We start from the raw sequence: 21,273 nt of genomic DNA, 5'->3' as shown, positions 1-21,273 counted from the left end.
ATGGCTGTTCTCGCTTCCCACAGAGCCCGTGTTCAACAAGGACCAGCCGCTGCTCACCCACATCAACTCGACGCACGCAGGCCTCAACCTGCAGGGTTGGACCAGCGGCGGCTGCCCCATCACTGATATGATGCTGGACTTCAGGCCTAAAGGCACTTGGGCTTGGCAGAGCCTCAAAGCCAACTCCACCACTCAGCTATTCCTCAGTGAGCTACGGGAGGCAACCTGGTATGAGCTCAAAATGAAGGCCTGCAACAGCGCCGGCTGCGGCAACCAAAGTTCCCAGTTTGCCACCACCGATTACGATGGAAGTAAGTGTAACTCAAAGTCATCGTCCGGTTCATCGTGTGAGCCCCAACAAGTAGCAAAACATACTCACTGGCGCTTTTGTAAACATACTTTGCTAAGTGTACTCCTATACTTAAGTAAAAGCAAAATAATATGAAAGTGTACTTTGTACTGGATTGTTTCTCACCATTTCAAATAGAAGGAGAAATTCTCCCACTGCCTTCACGTTTTTAAAAAGACACAACAGCATGCCTTGATTGCATGTCTTGCCTACAACAGGTACAATCCCTCCCATCAAATCCGCCCGCGGGGAGGGTGACGATGTGAAAAAGTTGTTTTCCATCGGCTCGCCTGTCATCCTGGTCACCATCGGTGTCGCCCTGCTCTTCATTATCCGCAAGAAGCGTAAAGAGAAAAGACTGAAACGACTTCGAGGTAAGATGAACGTGTTGACGAGAAAAACACGCTGTAAAAATTGACCCGCTGTTATGTATTCCTCCCTCTTTGTTTTTGCTTATTTCTAGATGCCAAGAGCCTGGCCGAGATGCTCATCAGGTGAGATGAAGATTTGATTTCAAAACAAACATTAGTTCTTCAAAAGCCATCAGAATCTGCAAAAGTACTCGGTCATGAGCAGTATATTTTATCTATTTTATTTTTTGTGTGTGTGTGTGTGTGTGTGTGTGTGCAGTAAGAACAATCGGAGTATTGACACTCCTGTGAAGGGCCCGCCGCAGGGGCCACGGCTCCACATTGATATACCTCGTGTGCAGCTGCTCATTGAGGACAAGGAAGGCATCAAACAAATCGGTCCGACATCCATCCATATTCTTTATTGGTCTGTGCAGACTGAATTTTTTTTCGCTACTAACTTTCTTTCACGATGTGTCTCTCAAAGGAGAGGACAAAGCTGCAGTGCCAGTGACAGACACAGAATTCAGCCAATCAGTCAACCCGCAAAACTTCTGCACAGGCGTATCTCTTCACCATCAAGCCCTCATCCAAAATTCCGGACCTTTGATTGACATGTCCGATATCCGACCCGGCACAAGTAAGGCGGCCGAAACTCGATGAAGTGTTCAAAACAAAAACCTGTCAGCGTGCATAACGACCGAACCGTATTTCAGACCCCGTTTCCAGAAAGAGCATCAAATCCGCTCACAGCTCTAGAAATAGATACTCCAGCCAGTGGACGCTCAGCCGGCCCAGTCAGAGCCAGTCCACGGCCTCCGCGCGAACTCTGACCTCCGACTGGCGGACCATGGGGTCTCACGGCATCACCGCCACTGAGAGCGACAGCTACAGCGCCAGCCTCTCTCAAGACACAGGTGAAACACGTTGGGACATTTTTAACAGCGCCTCTAAACGCCGCTATTGACCAAATCTTTCTTTCTTTGCGTTGACAGATAAGGGGCGTAACAGCATGGTGTCTACGGAAAGCGCCTCGTCCACCTACGAGGAACTGGCCAGGGCGTACGAGCACGCCAAACTGGAGGAGCATCTGCAGCACGCCAAGTTCACCATCACGGAGTGCTTTATCTCCGACAGCTCTTCTGACCAAATGACCACAGGCACTAACGACCCGGCCGACAGCATGACCTCGTTGAGCACGCCGTCCGAGCCGGGCATCTGCCGCTTCACCGCCTCGCCGCCCAAACCGCAGGACTATGACCGTGGTAAAAATGTAGCTGTGCCCATTCCTCATCGCGCAAACAAAAGTAAGTTGAGATCCTCTACTCGCGTATTCCAGCAAAATATTCCCCCTTCACCTATGATTAAATTATGTCCAAGTGAATTGAGAAGCTTCATTTAGACAAAAGTAGGGCCATGGGTCCGTCTAAGGTCAGAAGAGTCTTCCACCTTAACACCGTGTTGCTTTTCTCAGGTGAATTCTGCAACCTCCCCCTTTACATGAAGACGGATCCCTTCTTCCGCAAGCAAGGGGAGTTGCACGACCCGTGCCCGGCCGTGCCCCCCCGGGAGGCGTCCATCCGCAGCCTGACGCAGCGTGCGTATCACACGCAGGGACGCCACAAGACTCTAGACTCTGCCAAGCAGCAGGCGCTGACACTGGGCCACTCGGGACTGGGCAGCTTGGGCGCCGGCTCGGGCACGGCCACCTTGCCCCAGAGGACTCTCACCATGCCCAGCTCCAACGTGGCGGCCACCGCCTCCACGTCCAGCACGAGCAGCAACCCCACCAACAGCAGCAACAAGATGGGCGGCTCCAGAGACTCGCTGCTGGAGAGCAGCTCCTCCGCGCTGGGCCGGCTGCAGAAACAAAGCGCGGGGGCTTACTCCAAGTCCTACACGCTGGTTTAGTCCAATCGGTGCCAGCCTCCCCGCTCCCCCCTCGGCCGGGGGCTCAAAGGTCACGTCACCGTATTTTGTACCCGACTCCAACTGAAGTTCCGCTGCCCTTCCCATAGGTGTCCTCCTAGACAGCTAACTTTGCTTTTGAATTCCACGAGGGACTCTCAAAAAGAACTACTAACACCAACTAACAGTTACGGCCGGCTGATGCTGGCTTCTGGAGGTGGGCAGCCAAATGTATTGATTATTTGTGTGGAGCAAAAAGCTCTGAGTCCATGACGGTGAGGACTACGTGTCTCATACAAACACACACACACACGCTAAAGTTGTTTGAATATTACTGACCATTTGGAGGACGTCCAGTTCAGTTGGTTATTCTTATGCTATCATTTACCCTTTGTATGTTTCTCTAATAATGATTGGCAATTGTCCTCTAAAAGAAGATATAACACTTTATATAGCGCATTTCACTTCTCCATTATCTCGACATGCGTCGCGCTCTGAGAGTATATTGTCAAGTCAGGTCAACCCAAATGAACCACTTGCTCTTACCCCGCATTGCAAATAGAGAATGTTTGCTATTTAAAAAGATTTAACATATTTTTTCTATATAGGTATATTGACATCTCATTGAAAATATGATAAAACATAAATTGTATGTACTACGGCTGTGTAGTATTATTTACAGAAGTCAGTTATATAATATACCAGACAGTCAAATTTAAGAAGAATGAGACAATCGCTCAATCATGAAAAAAAATAATTAATACATTTAATAAAGTTTGACTACAGAAAGAATTAAAGTTAAGTATGAATGTGCTGAATGAATATGAAATAATAGTGTCAATATGAGGAAATGGGTAAAGCAAAATAGACTCATTGTTTATTATTATTATTGTCGTATTGGGTGACTGGATGATTGGCACTCCAGTTGAAGTCAGTCGTTGCATTTTATGCGCATTTCATGAATAAAATTGCTCACAGCCCAGTGTCTGTAACCAGCAGCTACAGCTGTCGTCATGGCAACCAAGCTCCCCATTAAGCCCTAGTAGAAGGAATCTCAGTAATGATGTGAACGAGATAAAATATTCTAACGTTGGAAAATGTTTGTCAGTGATGGGCGAGTTAGCAAATCATCACTCTATGAATATCCTTCTTGATGTCCCGTCTGAGGTACTGTAAACGTTCCACAAATGTGAACATTCACACAAGAAGCTACTGGAATGTCCCTCTAAAGCATCTCCGTGATAGCTTTATATTTTATTTTCTATGTTTGTGTCGAGGAGAGTTGATTTGTTGTTTTGTCAGAGTTAGTTTGGGCTTTCATGAAAATGTAGATTCTAGACTAAAGTCATGTACGTGGCCTGTCCGCCAAAACAAATCAGGGACTCGTAGCTCTTTTGGTCACACAAACTGCTATTACAATATGTACATAAATAGTGGAGTGGGGTGTGAATGTCAGAGTGGTGCATTCCCCTCTGCCCCCCCCCCTCCCCTCCTCCAACCCCAACGCGGATGAAATCAAGTTAAAATATCCTTACCCCACAACCATATTAGATGCAGCATCTGCTACCTTTGTCAGTGTTGTTTATAGATGAAGTCTTGTACATAAAACACAGTTTTGTATGAAGAGCTATTTTCGTCAGAATGGTTAAGGGGACACGTCACAGTTGAATCCTCCAGTTTCAAGAATTGAAATAAGAGTCAAACATACGGTATATTACTTCTGAATGGGCAAAACATTTTTCTTTCCCCTTCATGTTTTGATACTAATTTGTCAATTTTTTTAAATTCTTTTTTTAAGGTCTTTGATGTTGTCATTTGTCCCATTTTTTTTTTAAATCATAATTTTGTATTTTGTTGATCCTCTAAAAAGAAGTCATTGCATGCTTGCTAAAAGGGAAACATTTGAAGGAACATATGTATGAAAATCAAAAATGTCCAAAAAAAATAATAATTCTTGAGGGTATCCCAAACATTTGTTTGAGTTGCTTGTTACAGCAATTGCTTGTGTTCAAAAGTACATTTTCTATGAAAAGAACGCAAAAACTAAAAAGATCATTCTAACACCTTGTGCAATAAAGCTATCTTTCATACGTCATGGTTTCTGTGCCGTTACTACAATGATCTTATGAACTGAAACTGAAAACGGTGCTGTACCTAATGTTGTGTCCATAAGTGACGTCACAAATAAATCAGCCACTTTTCACTTTTTGTTAACTTTTGACCAGAATGTTTCCCTAATGAAGTGGCCTGTTATTAGGTACACCTGAAAATGACGGTGTACCTAATAGAGTGTCCAGGTGACGTCACAGATCAAACAGCCAATCAGAAAGTGGAGGTGAGGGCGGGCGTCACGCCCTTGGTTCCATTTGAATTGAGCCATTTCGGTAACCGTACGCACGCCAGTTCTCCGTGCAGAATTTTTGGGGACTACGAGCTGTGTTTTGAGTGAGTATTGCAAACATTTTTTAGGTTTCTATTTGCTGTTTGCATGTAAATATGCAAGAGCAACATTACGACACGAGCTCCTTGACTTTGTTTGTTGCTCGCAAGCTATCGTAGAACAATATCAACAAAGGTGACTTGAGCACGCCCACAAGTTGCATCGGCTGTCGATCAAACGTTAATGAGTAAGCGTTTGACCTCCATGTTTTGCATGTTTTCCTCGTCACGGTCCTCTACCTGCACATCTCACAGCCAACATATTCTCTAAAAGGTACTACATGCTGCTTTTTTCCTTCTTGTTTCTTTTATGTAGCATTATGCCTCTACTGACTAGAGAGGCTTAGGGTTAGCAAAGTCTAATTCCATGAAATGTGTTTTAAGTTATTCGACTGTTGCCAGGTGAATTATGCGTGGGGTAATAGCAGAGCATGAAGTTAATCAAGAAATAAATATAGACTAGATAACAGATATGCAAATATAACAAACTATATACAAACTAAATCTACTTGGCAAATAGCAGAGCATGAAGTTAATCAGGAAATAAATATAGATTAGATAACTGATGTGCAAATATAACAAACTAAATCTACTTGGCAAATTGATAAATTGTTGTGCAAACTTCCAGTTTTATGCTGCAAGCATACTAAATTGTGATTGTTGTATCCAATCAACTGTTAAAAACGTCATGTTTATGTACTTGCTGAAATAAACAAATCAAAATAAAGAAATAACTGTAAAATATTATTATTAAGTTGATTAATTTGGTCGGTTGACCAGCAGTCTACCATTCTTCTTCTGTGGGAGTCGACGTTGATTCTGGGTGTTTCAAAAGTTGTGGTCAAAAGACCTCCACATAGAAATTAGTGGCATGGGTGCAGTACAAGGTTTCCCCAGCAGAGAGAGGCCAGTTGAAGTTTGTGTTAGGGTTGAAACAGATTTCTCACACAAATGCATTACCAGTGTTGGCACATTTGGAAATTCACTACTTTGTTCTAATAATAGAACTTGAATCTTTACAAAACCCATGAGTGTAAATTTATGTTATTCACTCCTTTTTTTTTTTTCTTGCTTGAGAGGATAGAAGAGGTTTGGGGCGCCAAAGCTTCACCTGCCAGCCATGTGGGACATGCATAGTGGAAGGGACCATTGGAACTTGATGTGAGTATGCAGTGCTGCGCTGATGTGCAATGTCTCATTGTACCACAAGGTGGCTGCGAGTGCACCTTCCTCACCTCTTATTGGTAATGGCACACAAGTGCCACTAGGCGGAAGGTGAGCACATGCAAACATCTGACATTGCTCATTGGGCCAAAACCTAAGTGCCAGGTACTGCACAACTTTAGCATCAAACACTTCTGTTTGATGCAAACCAGGTTAGTCAGAAATATACTTTTGATTAATATTTGGCTAACTTGGTTTGCATCAGTGTCATTGAAAAACACATCCAAAAGTGTGTGATGAAGATGTCATGCAGTACCTGACAGTTTTGGGCCCAGTGAGAGAGGTCAGCTGTTTTTGCATGTGCTCACCTTCCCTCTGGTGGCAATAGAAGTGACATCACATCTGAGCTCATCAAACACTTAAGCTGCTTCCATGCAAGGCCTGTCGTCAATGTTTATGTGCAACCAACTTCCCACGCAAACATTGACTACTCAAATATTTTCAAACTGCACTTATGTCCAATAAATTATTCAATTGGAGTGCAAGTCTGTGTTTTATGTGCAAATTTGCTGTCAACTCATTTGAAGTCTTTCATATTTGGTGGATGCTGCAGTGGCACGAAGGTAATTTTCAGTCTTGAGGTGAGCGTTGGCCTTCTTTCACTGCCATGGACACAAGTCTTCGACTGGTACCCTGCATCTCGCATGACTCACAGTGGCTGCAATTGAATTATTGTCACTTGTAGTCATGTGAGATGTAGGGTAACAGTCAAAGACTTGTGTCCATGGCAGTGACAAAAGGCCAACGCTCACCTCAAGACTGAAAACTGCCTTTGAAAACCTAAGTGCCACTTTGCCCGCCTCCTTGCTCTGCCGAAATTCAATATGACCAATCACAACACGGCACCTAATTTGCATAACCACGCCCACTTTTGATCAGCCAATCAGAATGCAGCATTTGCACATCTGACCAATCAGATTGCTTCTAATATTTGTGACCACGCCCACATTTTGTCCAACCAATCACGGCGCGCTTCATTTGCATAGACACACCCCGTTTTCAACCAATCACAGACCTTTATTCTCATAGCCCCACCCACTTCCTGAGCCCTCAGCGAATCATGAAGCAACATTCCAGTTTTGACCCGCCCCTTTTATAAAAAAAAAAAAAAATCTGGCCAAAAAAAAATATTCGGGAAAAAAAAAAAAAAAAAAAAAAAAAAAAAGATCTAAAACTTTCTGGGAAAATCCTCAGGTTTCTTTTTTTAAAGTTTGATTGTTGTGATGTGTTTGAGAAGGAAGAGTTGAGTTAAGTGTTCTTTGTAATCAAACTTTATTTTGCAGAGTTAACATTCAATCACAAGAGTTTCAAGTTGGATAGCAGTCTGCTCATTGACGAGTGGTGAAGTGGTCGGCCAGTTGGACGAGTGGTGAAGTGGTCGGCCAGTTGGACGAGTGGTGAAGTGGTCGGCCAGTTGGACGAGTGGTGAAGTGGTCGGCCAGTTGGACGAGTGGTGAAGTGGACGGCCAGTTGGACGAGTGCGTGTCTGAACCAAAGATAAAAAGAAATCCATAAGTCATAAGTCAAATCAACATTTTGTACTGAAAACCCATGAACCTTACCAGTGCAAAACAAGACTTGTTCATAGCACAGTGTTGCGTGCTACATGACTAGTTCCTTGCTGCCTGTCAGAAAATAGGGGGGGGTTGTCATGTTGATTGCGCAATAAGGAGCAGGTAAAGAACATTCTTCACTTCTCAGGGTGCCTTGGAGATGAGGACTCAAAAAGTATAGCTAGCATGCACCTTTGCCCCGGCTACCGCTGTGAGCAGACAGATGGTGCGCCACACTAGACAAAAAAAAACAAAAAGTCATTGAAATTTTAAACATTCTGGCTCAATTAAATGTACTTTCTCTTACCAGCAGAGGGCTAGTCTTCAGCCTGCCATAGTTTGGCTTGAGCTACAGATGCTTTGTCACCTCTGCCTGTAAAGAAAAAGAACATTGACACAATGACTCCAATTTAAGTTGACTTTTTAACTGTAGACTAGAACTTTCCGCTGAAAACTTTGGTCGTTTGTGCACTCTAATCTTAGACGAGTAACAGCAGGCTGAGCGCCTGGAATGTTGCAAAGACTCTCCTGGGTGGCCACACCTGCACACAAATGAGGTAACAGTCAAGCTGGTGTCAATACTGAAAATTAATAAGCCTTGAGGACCTTTGGCATGGTTTTGGAGAATTTCTTGGCCCGGCAGGTGGAGTGTGAGACAGAACTCTTACTGGAAACTGGACTGCACTAAGAGAAAGAAAAAAGCAGGTTAGTGTTCTTAATGCAAATTTTTGGTGAGTAAGGTCACCTGTCAAAATGTTGGACAGGAAGTTGATGACTCGTTTCCTGATTGCCTGCACCAGCACCATCTGAAACAGATCATGCACTTTGATTAGTCTAGTTTGTTATTGCAACAGGTTCAAATAAGGAGCTTTTACTTCAGTCGATCCATGCTGCAGGGAGCTTGTCCTTTGGCACCACCTGGTGGACAAGACAGGAAGAAAATGCACATCTGAAATAAAATTTACAAACATTTGTAGATGGTGTGCATGCATTTCACCAGTGAGGAGCGCAGGGCAGCACTGGACTTGCTCTCCAACAGCAGCTTGCCTGAAAGACACGGTAACCTTTTAACCAATCTGGTCAACTTTGAGCTTTGCCAGTTAGTTTGGATTAGTAACATGACATCATGCTTAGCAAGAGTAGAACTGCAAACGTCTCATGAAGCCAGGCTTTAAAGGACAACAAGTTGGCCGTTTTGAAACCTGCAGACAAAAAAAAAAAGTCGATTATTTAGTCAGTTTAATAGATATCCTGCAATTAAAAAACGGGATGTTTGCCTTTTTTGGAGTAAACGTGGTTCTTCTGTTGCAGATGCACACCTGTGGCGAGAAATGAGACAATTAGATGCAGTCCATTGAAAGAGTTTACTTGTGAATCGCTCAGAAACTCGGTCATGTGAGGCTCATTTGGAAGATTTCGCACCTGTAGAAAGAAATGAAAGAATTAACGCGCATGAATCAAAATTTAATTTTGTTGAGAAATTGTTCAAACGTTTTGTCTTACCTGCAGTAGAATGGTGTTCGATGCAATATGTGATAGAAGACGTTAATTGGCAATGCTAGTGCAAACATTTTAGCTTGCGTCTTCAAAGTACAAGTTGACGCTGAAAGAGAGTAAAAGCAGTTAGTTGACATTGCTACTAAAATAGTAAAGACTCACCTTGTGAAAGTTTTGGACGCTGCATTGTGCTACGGCGTGTGGAGGACGACGTGATGGTGTCAGAAATGAGCAAGAGAATGATTGTCGCGTTTGTGACGTCTTTTATAGTATTTTTGTGATGACGTCACTACCGGAAGGAAAAAAAAAAAAAAACAGCTGTTTAATGACGAAGCGAGAGGAAAATGGTAAAGTATTGCCTGCGGGATGATGCGGGGCGCGAACCAGGGTTTCATGGTTGGTAGGCGCAGGCGTTAACCATTCGACCAGAGCCTGTTGGAGAGTCAATGAGATATGGTCGTATTTGTAGACTATTTTGAAACTCTTTGAATTTGTAAAGTTTCAAGTGCCACTTAACTACGGAGAAGCAAACATCAACAAGTATATCCGAAATGGTCGAATGGATAAAGATTTTGCCTTAAGTTCAGGAGATTCGAGTTCGAGTCTTGAACATAGCTCTGTTTAATTCGTAAACGTTAAAGAGTGGGTCTCGAACCCGGGGTGACCGAACACCAAACCTTACCTTATTCTACTCGGCTATAGTGCCGTGAAATCAGCGGAGTTCTTTTATATATTTCACATACATACCCAAAGTAATGGACCGTTATACAGTCTCAATTTGTCTTGAGATTTAAGTTTTTACCTGGAGATCAGAAAAATCGATTTCGAGTCTCATACATTACTCTGTATAATATCGAAATGTTTGACAGAGCGAGACTCGAACCCGTGTCTGCCGAACTCTAGACCTAGTGTTATACCATTAAACCACAGTGCCGTGGAAATTCCGAAGTTTTTTTTGTGGGTCTTGCAGATATGGCCTGACCCAACTACAAATACCGACAACTGGACCTTTGTATTGTAATCTTAATTTGTCGTGTAGGTAAAGCTTTTGACTGGAGTTCAGGAAAATCGAGTTGAGTCTCATACATTACCTCTGTATGATATCTAAATGTTTGACAGAGCGAGACTCGAACCCGTGTCTGCCGAACTCTAGACCTAGAGTTATACCATTAAACCACAGTGCCGTGGAAATTCCGAAGTTTTTTTTTGTGGGTCTTGCAGATATGCCCTGACCCAACTAATACAGACAACTGAACCTTTGTTTTATAATCTTAATTTGTCTTGTAGGTAAAGCTTTTGCCTGGAGATCAGGAAAATCGAATTCGAGTCTCATACATTACTCTGTATAATATCTAAATGTTTGACAGAGCGAATCTCGAACCCGCATCTGCCGAACACCAGACCTAGTGTTATACCATTAAGCCATAGTGCCGTGAATATTCTGATTTTTTTTTTTTTTGTGGGTCTTGCAGATATGGCCTGACCCAACTGCAAATACAGACAACTGAACTTTTGTTTTATAATCTTAATTTGTCTTGTAGGTAAAACTTTTGCCTGGAGATCAGGAAAATCAAGTTCGAGTCTCATACATTACTCTGTATAATATGTGAATATTTGACAGAGTGAATCTCGAACCCGTGTCTGCCGAACTCTAGACCTAGTGTTATACCATTATCCCACAGTGCCGTGGAAGTGTTGTAATGTTTTTTTGTGGGTCTTGCAGATATGGCCTGACCCAATACAAAAAGACAACTGGACCTTTGTATGATCATCTTAATTTGTCTTGTAGGTAAAGCTTTTGACCGGAGTTCAGGAAAATTGACTTAGAGTCTCACATATTACTCTTTCTAATGTATAGTTGTTGACTGGGCGAGCCAGACTCGAACCCGTATCTCCTGAACTTCAAACCAAGTTTTATACCACTATGCCAGAGTGCGGTGAGATTTTCGGTGTCTTTTTTTGTGGGTCTTGCAGAGATATGGCTTGACCCACCAGGCAACAATCAAGTAAAAATACAGACAACTGTACTATAATCTCAATTTGTCTTGTGGTTAAAGCTTTTGCCTGGAGTTAAGGAGAACTGAGTTTAAGTCTCATATACCCAAATCCCTAACCCCAATCCTAGCTTTAACCCTAGCTCTCACCCTAACTCCAGCACTAACCCTAACACCCAACCCTAACCCGAGCTCTAAACCCTAACTCTAGCTCTAACAGCAAATACAGACCTTGAAAATGTTCACATTGCTCGCAAGTCCTAAGAAGACTTGCTCGTGGAACCTGGAATATTGTCTTCAGACGCCACGTTGTCGCCCTCTTCTGGTCAAAATGAGAAATGCTGGCAGAATCCAAAACGAATACACGAGTGTGTTTTATTTTTATTTGTGTCATGCACCTTTCATCATCACGCGACAGGACAGCAATTTTTATTTATTTATTACCGATGTAATTCTACAGCAGAAATTTAAGTTGGAATCCAGCTGATACTTTTCATTGCTTTTTATTTCAGTAATTAGGACAACAGCCAAAAATAAAAGATAAAAAGTGTAACGCACTGATAGTGTTTTCAAAGTCGATGCTTCATAAATGACTTGTATAAAAAGTGTCTGTGCTGTATTCAACACCAAAAGATTCCTGACATTTTGGCTGATCCAGCAGAAATGGTTTGGCATTTTTCTGTGAAATGTAGTGTGAGAAGTTTACAATTGTATTACATTTCACAGCTGCTATGAAATAACAAACAGAGAGATAGATACCTTTGCGTAAGTTTTGAGACACATCATTTTGACACCCTGTGGAACAACTACAACATAATACATTGCATGTCAGAGCTAACATCAGTGACCTCACAAATGTTCTCCTTCATGCATGGACAAAGACTCCATCAGACGTACTTAACATTTTGCAGAAAGTATTCCCAAAAGAGTGAAATTTTGTTATAGCAGTATACAAAAAAAAAAAAAAAAGAGTGTGAGAGAGCAAGACTATTTTCTTTCATTGTCACTTGTAAGAGTAATACTTTTTTTTTTTCATTGGCTCATTAAGACATTTGAGTTTGTCGGCAGGTGAGGTTTATCAAAGTTCGATTCAAATGATGACTACCGTAATCATTTCTGAAAAAGCTACAAAATTTAATTTTGCCTCTCAACAGGAACACAGTGCTTGTGCTAATATAAAAATAAAGCTTTCGCCACAAAAAAAAACCTGCGATCTTATGTGTGTGCTGTCTCTGACTGAAGTGGATGTGTGAAGCAGTTTGCCCACACAAAGTATCTTGTTGAATAAAATTCTCTCCTCACACATGTTCTCCTAAAGAATAGCAGCTTTGTTTCAGCTGTCAGCATCGATTTAGAAAACCATGGAGGATGCGACACCACAACTGTCATTTACACACATTTAAACATCTGGCGTGTGTTTGTTACTTTGCCTTCCCTTTCTGTTTGGAGGATGGCGTGGGGGCAGGTTTTGAGGCGGCGGCTTGTGCGCGAGCCGATTGGACCGCATCGTGCACCCAGAGGCACCTGACACAAGACACATGATATTAATATGTTGTAAGGAGGGATGGACAACTAATGTTGCGACAATATTACTTACCAAGTATTGATTTTCTTCTGAAAAGCTTTGCAAAATCTGACAATCTTCCTTATTCTCACCTGGCATAATTACAGGAGGATCTATTTCAAATATTTCTACAACACAGATGAGAATATATCCAATAAGATACATATGTTCTAAATCTTACCTGCTGTTTTTTGTAGAGCAGAGGAAAGGAAAAGAGAACAATGACAGCTGTAACACAAAAAATATATATATATGTAAAATGTGACTACCAAGATTCCACGGAAAGCCTTAAGCAAATTGGTTATGGTCTTGTTGAAAAGCTTTTTGTTTTCTTTTTCTTCAAATTGAGATGTTTTCATGTTATTGGTTGGTATTGATAAAAAAATAAAAAAAAACATTTCTGAACTCACCAGTTATGACCAGAGTCAGCCCAGCAGTGAGAACGCCGACATAAGTTAGCAGGTACAGCAGCAACACAAACTGGGAAAAACAAAAGGACGGCAAAACTGTAATCGATAAAGCGCTAAGTGTTTTATGTGTTTGGTAATATTTACGTATTTTCTCACCTTAAGTGAGTCAATCACGTTGTCAATAAAAAGAAGACGTTTGAGCTCTGTGACAGCGAATGCAATTAACAGCACCACTTCCTCCACCAGCATCACCGTCTCCTTGTCTGTCAAAGAGCTGTCATAGTCCAGATATGACCTGGAAATACATTTACAAACATGGTGATTTTAAAAATAAACAAAAATACAGCCCAGCATTTAAATGTAAATATTTTTAAAAAAATAAATAAACTTGACAGCCAACTCGACAGCCAATCAAAGCAATGTGACTCACTGGAAAGGGTGCAGGCCGGGATTCCAGCGTAGGAGCTCCAGCAGTTTGTAGTAGAGGCGCAAGGGGAAGGTGACGCATATGACACCCAAACAAATGTGAGAGAGTAGAGTGATGGCGCTCAGCTGGAACAGGCTAGCCAGACACACCACCAAGCCCGTAAACACCACACCGGTCCTGCTCATGCTCCTCCAGTAGACCAGGTCCATCACTACGTAAACATTTTCAACCGCATTCAATAAAGCACACACTCAATAAAATGCAACTGGAGCATTCTAAAGTTGACGTAATAAATCAGCTTGCATTTCCTCGCGCACCTGCCAGCCCGACTGACTGACAGCGTGACCGCTCTTAACTTCAAAGTGTGTCACTATTTGTTTTCTTACATTTGCTGGCCATTTCGGCGGAGGTCCTGCTCACTCTCCACTCTTTCCTTCTTGTTGGCTGTCCACCGCCGCAGGCTTTTTTTGGCTACCCCCGCTTTGTCAGCGATATAAGGACGCTGTGGCCTAATTTTATCTCGTATTGGATGGCCCCACTTTGGATATACACACGCACACACAAATTGGCAACTTGAGACATCAGCATGTACTCATCCCTCAGCTTTCAGACACTCCTGTGCCCCCGAGCTAGTTGGTGGCCTACTGAAGGCCGTCGCAGACAACATTCATCTGAAGCAACTCAAATTTGTTTAGAATACAAACTGTCGCTGTCAAGATTGTCTGCATACCAACAGCTTCAAGTAAAACTGGATGAGAGATCCATGCAACTTGATATGGTTTGTACTAGGAATTGCAATCCCCCGTTAAATAACTGAACAAAATACGCCCAGTCGTGGCTGTGAGCTAAAAAAAAAAAAAAAAAAAAAATTGAATTGAATGAAGAGCCCTCAATCACATCCCTCAAACTCATCACTTGAAATGATCTCCAGTGCAGATCATAGCGCTTGGAATTATTTCATACTACGAATGAAATACTGCGTTTAATAGAATATCTAATAACAGGAATGAGACATTTACATATTTATGGGCTCATCATAGCATAGTAAAAAGTTGTGTAACGATCCATCAATTCCTTCACTTTTTCGCAGGGATGTAAGTGACAGACAAGATTCACACTCACATTTCACACTATCACTAAGTGGGAACGCCATCCATGCTGTTCGCATGAAAAGCTCGCCTTTTTCCCTTTTTGACTTTGTCCTTTCCTCTCTCACTCAAGCATACTGTGCTCTAAATGGCCTGCCGCCCCATAATCCACCATGCCGTGAGCCTCTAATCCAACCTGATCAAAGGTTGGGTTTATCACAAAGTGGGAGGGTCCGCAGTGCCCAGAGGAAGACGCTGAGAAAGGCTGCGCTCCAATATGATAGTGACAGCTAGAGGCAAGCTGGGGATTGGTGCACAGAAATAGCCGACCAATCCCGGAGCAGTCAGAGCTAACATAACAAGGCAAAAGAGGTTGGCCTTGAAAGAAAATAAGCAGAGGAAAGGGTGAAATTGCAGCAGAGGAGGATGGGTGGAGGAGAGAGCGGCACTCAGTGACGTCTCCCGAAAGGAGAGGAGCGGAAGGAGATGAACGAGAGAGGTGAGAACATCCATCAGATGAGGCCGCCATGCACTGAGGAGCAGCCGCAGCAAGAACAGCAGCAGGCCTCGCCATCAGCTGTCAACACAACATCTAAAGCATGAGGACGTCGAGGAAAGGGAGCGTGGAGATGCCTGCGTTTGTGCGGCAGCTGGTCAAAGAGACAGAGAAGAGGGTCAGCTCTTTCTTCAAGGGGGGCCGGGGAGGAGCGGCTGAAGGGGAGCAGACCGGGGAGGGCGAGAAGGAGGAGGTCATTCCCAGCCCTTACTTGGACCGGCCGGTGTTGGACAAGCTGGCGGAGGAGGGCTGCGCCCGTTGGGGGCTCACCTATGCCCTGGGGAGCATGCAAGGCTGGAGAACCAACATGGAGGACTACCATAACTGCGTGCCTCAGCTAGGGGGAGAGCTGGCTGACTGGAGCTTCTTCGCCGTCTTCGATGGACACGCGGGTAGCACAGCGGCACAGCACTGCTCGCAGCATCTTCTGGGTCACATCCTGGCTACAGGTGAGGTGCACATGTTCAGGAAGGATTCAAATAAATTCCAATTTCACGAGTCGTGTCTGTGTTGACAGGTGGACTTGGGCCCGAGGACGACCCTGACAGGGTAAAAGGGGCCCTGAGTGAAGGCTTCCTGCAAACGGACAAGCATCTTCACGCCGTGGCCCGTCGAGAAGGATGGGAGAGAGGCGGCACCACCGTAGTGTCCGCCCTCATCTCGCCCTACAACGTCTACTTTGCCAACTGCGGAGACTCGAGGGCCGTGTTGTGTCGCTCGGGTCAGGTTTGCTTCTCCACCGAGGACCACAAACCTTACAGTCCTCTGGAGAAGGAGCGCATTGAAAGTGCCGGAGGATCTGTGTCCCTCCAACGTATCAATGGCTCATTGGCTGTCTCCCGAGCCCTGGGTGACTTTAGCTACAAGGGGGCTGAGAACAGGTCGCCCAATGAGCAGATGGTCTCGCCCGAGCCGGAAGTGTGCGTGGTGGAACGTTCGCCAGCTGACGAGTTCCTGGTGCTTGCCTGCGATGGAGTGTGGGACACCATCAGCAACGAGGAGCTTTGCGCCTTCATCCACAACCGCCTGCTCGTGTGCACCGACCTGAGGGATGTCTGCTCACAGGTCATTGACCTTTGCCTCTATAAGGTCAGAACCTGCCACTCCAATTTTATTGAATTGTCCCTTTTAGTGTGATTTGGTTTGTAGCATCTTACAATGACTAGTATAATGAACCTAAACTAAAAAAAACAACAATGACATGAATTGAACATTTTGTAATTTGTGTGCGAGACAGCGAGAAGTAGAGAACCATAGTGGAATAAAGATGCCGTCTGCTTGACTGTCATATCCATCATGTCACCATTACATAACAATAATAACACTCCAGCGAGGAAATGCACTAACCTCAAAATGTCACATTTTCTTCTTCGTTGCGTGCACATTATTCTGCTCCACTGCAGCAGCTATGTGCAAAAAAAATAATAATAATAATGATAAAACGTCACTGGCCTGTGATGCTTTGAATGCTGACGTGGATTGGGTCAAAGTCTAACACTTATCCAATATGGATGTCACTCTCCGCCACAGGGCAGTCTTGACAACATCAGCATCATTCTGCTGTGCTTCCCTGGAGCTCCTCAGTTGTCCACAGAGGCGTTACACCAGGAGGCCGAGCTGGAGGATCTCCTGGAGTCGAAAGTAGCAGGTACAGAATGATGGCATCCATGCTCCGGCATCCATGACCCCTAATGAATACTCAAGGTGTCAAAGTCATGAGGAGGATTTTGCGTTTTATGTCTCCTACTTAACAGAGATTTATGATGAGCTGTGTGCCAGAGGAGAGGATCCGGATTTGCTGGCGGTCCTCACAATCCTTGCATCTACCGTAATCCCCGGATTACCGCCAGGGGGAGGCATACAGAGCAAGTGAGAGCCAGTGTGCGACACTTACACATGATGGCATTCCGGTCATGCAACTTGCATTACTTTAAAAGAATAGATACAAGAATGCGCATGTAAAGTGACAAATGAAAAGTACTGAATGCTTGGGTAAAGTTGACAAAGTGTGTTTGTTTGTATTACAGAAGGAACTGCATTATCTCTGCTTACTACCAACAGAGAGAGATGCACAATCCCCCAGTACCAAATGTAAGTGTCTATCAATTATAATTATTATAAATTCTAATTCATCAAAATAAATTTTAAATCATTTTCTGTAGGCATTCTTACAAAGGTGTATGACATAAGCTTTTCTGTCCAACCAGGGAACAGAAGGGTCCTGAAGAGGCCGACCGGATTGTTTCGATGAACGAATCGTAATTAATGTCTATATCAACTGTTTTATTCATGTTTCTAAATGGAAAAAAAGGGAGTTAGTGAACAGTGTCTGTTTACATCATTTTAGCGAGCAGCACTTTGTCGTAACAAATACAATGCAAAAGTAGAGTATAGTAAAGCCTGAGACATTCTATATTTGTACAATTATTACATATATGACATTTTGTAAGATCTACTCAGCGACAATGGCCCCAGCAACAAAGTTCTGCCTCATAGACAAATAAAAGCCTGGAAAAACTGAATATCAGTAAATGTGTATTAAGGGTGTGAGAATGTGAGTATTTTATAGTCGGAGTGTGACTACATTTAAAAGCTTATGTTTAAGGAGAAAATGCACAATTTGATTAATGTATCTATCTACTTTAGCCTAAGCTTAGCAGAAGGTCCATTTGTTCCAACAGGAAATGCTAATAATGCTAGTTTATTAGCTTTTGGAAAAGCACAAAAGTTCCCTTGTTCAGCATTGTTGTCAAGGAAATAAACAAGTCTAATAATGTGAAGGGAGAAAAAAATACATTTCACATTTAATACTTTGAGGTTTGTACTTTGGTTAGATGGTTTAACTCAAGAAGAAATTGCATAACACAAATAGGGGGAAATATTGATTATAATTATTATTATTTCTATATCATTTTTTTTTTTTTTTTTACAAGATTCATCATGAAACGTATTTGAAAACATCCTCGATATTTTGCATGTGAAATGCATTTTCTCCCCCAAGCATGTTGGACAACTTTGTACTGCCTTATCATCTTTTTATTGCTCAGAATGGTCAATAATCAGGTTGGGTCATTCTATTATCATTGTCAGTGTGCAATTTTGTCTATCTAGATATTATATGTTGTCAATAAAATGTTTTTCAAACGAAATAAAGATTATTTAAACGTGTGTGACCACTGGGATTTTTTATTACCATGCAAAGTAATAATTTTGGTGATCAACTCTGGTATAGACTGAAAGGTTCCAAGTGATGAGTGCATGCATCCTTTTTTTCATGAATAGATGTTTATGCCTATGCTCACTCTTTGCTTTCTTCCACGCAAACATATTAGCGGAGGAGCCGACAGGACAAGCACAGCCCTCTTAAATCATCAGCGGTCCGACATCAAGTGGTCCTTCACGGCTGCTTTCATCTGATTGCTTTTGTATGAGCCAATCACTTCAGGACATCAAACCAATCTTCACTGTGGTATTGAATGCTTTAAATTACTTTCATGTTTTTACTCCTCAAAGCAAAATGTGACCATGTCTAGACTCCATGAAGACAATCTGTAATGAATACATAGATCCGAAAACATTGTTTAGAATCATTCTAGTCTCTGAATTGAGTTATTCACTTGGGCCTATTAAGAGTATAGCAATGCATTGCAACCCATTGGGGCTGAACAATTAATTGAATTTGAAAATACAAATAAATGAAAAAAATACAAATAAAGAACTGACTGTAAGTCAAAGTGTAGGTTAGTTGACAACTCTAATCGAAGACCATAAACTAAATTTCATATTAGATCTAATTTCATTAGGATTTATTTCAACATAAGCCTGGAAAGTAAATCTGGTAGTTTATTGTTATATAGAATAATTTATTGCTTATGTTTTTCAAAAAATATACATGAGAAAAAGACTTTGAAAAATATCCCATATCAATCACTATATTAAAGACAAAAAAAAAATTGCAATTAGATTATTTTTCAAAATGGTCCTACCTATCCACACTGGTTTCCTGTAGACGGTTATTCATAAAGGCCAAAGCACCTACTCCCTCTGAAAATCCATTCTGGTGGCCATAACTCTGCCGCGGCCCCTGGTGAGCGGTTTCGCTCAGTTGCTTCTGCAGAATTGCCAAAGACACCTTATTGGGAACCATGAACTCATTGACAGAAATCATTTCTCCCGACATCCGGCGGCCTACGTACACCCCGTCCGTTACCGCGCCGCCATCCGTCTCGCTGTCGTACACGGTCTCCACCGAGCCGTCTGCGTAACGCTGCCTCCCTGCGGGACAGTGCGATGGCAGCGGCTGGACTGTATTGCGCTTCGATCGTTTTTGCCCAAAGTGAGCCGGCTGATGCCTCCGATTGTGCTTTCTGTCGTGCGGGCAGTGGCAGCAGAGCCACCAGCATCGGGTTGCAGAACAAGAGCAGAGCCGACGGTCCCCGGGACACAGCAACTTTTCCAAGATCCAGTTAAGAGTCTGTTTGATGATGATGGAAATGACGTTAAAGAGTGAATAAATACAACAAACTCCCATGAGGATGAAAAGGCAGTTTCCCAGCCGGTAGGCCTCCTGAGATTCATAGTGCAGCCTCTGGCTGCTTACCAGGTCCCCGAAGCCGATGGTACTGAAGGCCACAAAGCAGAAATACAGAGAGTCCACATAGCTCCAGTTCTCCATTGAACAGTAGAGTGTAGAAGCACTGCATGCGATCACTATTGAGGCCAGTCCAAGAATCATCATCACGTAATAGACGGAAGGCTTCCAGCCTTCGAGGCTGTCCTCCTCCCCGGACGGCTCCTGTCCGCTAGACATGTCGCCGACTCCGCCGAAACGAAGGCGACGTTCATGACACCAGCGCATGATGTAGGCCAGCATGGTGATGATCCTCTCTAAGAAGAGGTTGAAAAAGAGGATGGTCGCAGCGCAGCCGATCAGACCGTAAAAGATTAAGAAGATCTTGCCGGCTATAGTCGCTGGTGTGGTCATACCAAACCCTAGGGAAAAAAATATGAAGAAGATGTTGCAAGTAAGCCATGAGGAGAACCTGTACAATTAGGTATCAATACATTTGCTCATACTAAGTTCCCAGCAAACAATTTCTCACAAAGCTTACCAATCGTAGAGACCACTGTACCAACAAAGTAAAACGCTCCAGAGAAGTCCCAGCGAGGCCTCAACACGTCAACTCGTATCCCCGCTCCATTGGCCTCCTCGTACTGTCGCAGCAAGGTGTGCAGAGCCCTCGGGTGGACGTTGTATCGGCGGGTGAAGTTATCCAGCTGCTGGCGCCACAGGCGGCGGGCACGGAGCTCAAATGGGTGCTCCAGGATGGAGAAGATGGCGGCCCCGCACAGGAGGTAGAGGAAAATGAGTGCAGCGAGAAGGAAGAAACGAGCGTTGTCTTGGTTGATGGGCGCTTTGGGGAGGCAGGCCGCAGTCTTCCTCTGAGCCATGACCTCCACAATAACTAAAAAATGACACAAATGTACACCAACACGGAATGGACGTCATTTTCTTTCATTGCAAAAAAATGCTAAAAAAGGGTGAATGTAGTAAATGATGATATAAATGAAATATTGCAATACATTTGATGTTGTCTATGAATCAATTAGGATTATCTACGATTAGAATCATTTACAAATATATGAATTTTAAATACACATTGTGCAAAATACATCAAATTACAAAAAAATACAAATTCCTTTTTACTAATGAGAAAATGAGTCCTACCTGGTCAGGTTGACAGCAGAGTCCCTCTCCCAGAGTGCGGCTGCCGTGCATCTGTTGAATGATGACCACCAAGAGGAAGCCGCTTCAGTTTTTTTGTGTGTGTGTGTGAGTGTGTATGTGTATGTGTGCAAGCAGCACAGACGCAATGATGCTTCATTCGTCTCGCACTGACATCATTTTTTTTTC

The 21,273-nt window shown here is 43.2% G+C and overlaps 4 protein-coding genes and 2 long non-coding RNA genes across 17 annotated transcripts in view; 3 read left to right on the top strand and 3 right to left on the bottom strand.

Moving 5' to 3' along the window:
• Positions 1 to 4,663, top strand: part of LOC147043485 (cell adhesion molecule DSCAML1-like) — a 32,538-nt gene extending 27,875 nt beyond the window's left edge. For both annotated transcript variants that reach the window (XM_085935265.1, XM_085935263.1), the window contains exons 26-33: positions 24 to 311; positions 568 to 723; positions 813 to 843; positions 980 to 1,098; positions 1,187 to 1,339; positions 1,416 to 1,616; positions 1,695 to 2,006; positions 2,174 to 4,663. In XM_085935265.1, the coding sequence (XP_085791391.1) occupies positions 24 to 311; positions 568 to 723; positions 813 to 843; positions 980 to 1,098; positions 1,187 to 1,339; positions 1,416 to 1,616; positions 1,695 to 2,006; positions 2,174 to 2,610 (1,697 nt within the window). In that variant the 3' untranslated portion in view covers positions 2,611 to 4,663. The remainder of the gene's footprint in view (positions 1 to 23; positions 312 to 567; positions 724 to 812; positions 844 to 979; positions 1,099 to 1,186; positions 1,340 to 1,415; positions 1,617 to 1,694; positions 2,007 to 2,173) is intronic.
• A 327-nt stretch (positions 4,664 to 4,990) lies between these two features.
• LOC147043484 (uncharacterized) lies at positions 4,991 to 7,941 on the top strand. Its single transcript, XR_015068797.1, has 4 exons — positions 4,991 to 5,052; positions 5,302 to 5,320; positions 6,124 to 6,207; positions 7,554 to 7,941. It is a non-coding gene; the product is annotated as an uncharacterized LOC147043484 (long non-coding RNA).
• LOC147043483 (uncharacterized) lies at positions 7,530 to 9,576 on the bottom strand. 11 transcript variants are annotated; one of them, XR_015068796.1, is made up of 11 exons: positions 9,327 to 9,564; positions 9,101 to 9,142; positions 8,821 to 9,025; positions 8,699 to 8,741; positions 8,569 to 8,629; positions 8,430 to 8,502; positions 8,265 to 8,365; positions 8,131 to 8,192; positions 8,016 to 8,059; positions 7,833 to 7,895; positions 7,530 to 7,756 (listed from the first exon to the last, which is right to left on the bottom strand). It is a non-coding gene; the product is annotated as an uncharacterized LOC147043483 (long non-coding RNA). The 11 variants fall into 11 exon arrangements; XR_015068789.1 differs by having other exon boundaries at positions 8,430 to 8,507; positions 8,699 to 8,772; positions 9,327 to 9,563; XR_015068788.1 differs by having other exon boundaries at positions 8,430 to 8,507; positions 9,327 to 9,563.
• A 2,743-nt stretch (positions 9,577 to 12,319) lies between these two features.
• Positions 12,320 to 16,726, bottom strand: rtn2b (reticulon 2b). Its single transcript, XM_085935682.1, has 8 exons — positions 16,707 to 16,726; positions 14,102 to 14,253; positions 13,719 to 13,926; positions 13,445 to 13,583; positions 13,289 to 13,358; positions 13,060 to 13,106; positions 12,912 to 12,970; positions 12,320 to 12,838 (listed from the first exon to the last, which is right to left on the bottom strand). Exons 2-8 carry the CDS (start codon positions 14,112 to 14,114, stop codon positions 12,736 to 12,738), a joined length of 639 nt encoding a protein of 212 aa, XP_085791808.1. The 5' UTR covers positions 14,115 to 14,253; positions 16,707 to 16,726; the 3' UTR covers positions 12,320 to 12,735.
• ppm1nb (protein phosphatase, Mg2+/Mn2+ dependent, 1Nb (putative)) lies at positions 15,403 to 18,319 on the top strand. Its single transcript, XM_085935680.1, has 6 exons — positions 15,403 to 15,808; positions 15,877 to 16,448; positions 16,890 to 17,007; positions 17,114 to 17,228; positions 17,387 to 17,450; positions 17,567 to 18,319. Exons 1-6 carry the CDS (start codon positions 15,403 to 15,405, stop codon positions 17,582 to 17,584), a joined length of 1,293 nt encoding a protein of 430 aa, XP_085791806.1. The 3' UTR covers positions 17,585 to 18,319.
• Positions 18,320 to 19,218: 899 nt separating this feature from the next.
• kcnk12l (potassium channel, subfamily K, member 12 like) lies at positions 19,219 to 21,199 on the bottom strand. Its single transcript, XM_085936203.1, has 3 exons — positions 21,088 to 21,199; positions 20,471 to 20,824; positions 19,219 to 20,351 (listed from the first exon to the last, which is right to left on the bottom strand). Exons 2-3 carry the CDS (start codon positions 20,808 to 20,810, stop codon positions 19,342 to 19,344), a joined length of 1,350 nt encoding a protein of 449 aa, XP_085792329.1. The 5' UTR covers positions 20,811 to 20,824; positions 21,088 to 21,199; the 3' UTR covers positions 19,219 to 19,341.
• Positions 21,200 to 21,273: the final 74 nt, after the last annotated feature.

This window comes from Syngnathus leptorhynchus, chromosome 17 (genome assembly GCF_054491065.1).
Source record: "Syngnathus leptorhynchus isolate UIUO chromosome 17, UIUO_Slep, whole genome shotgun sequence".
Lineage (NCBI taxonomy): Eukaryota > Metazoa > Chordata > Actinopteri > Syngnathiformes > Syngnathidae > Syngnathus > Syngnathus leptorhynchus.
This window is presented reverse-complemented; position numbering and strand designations above follow the sequence as displayed.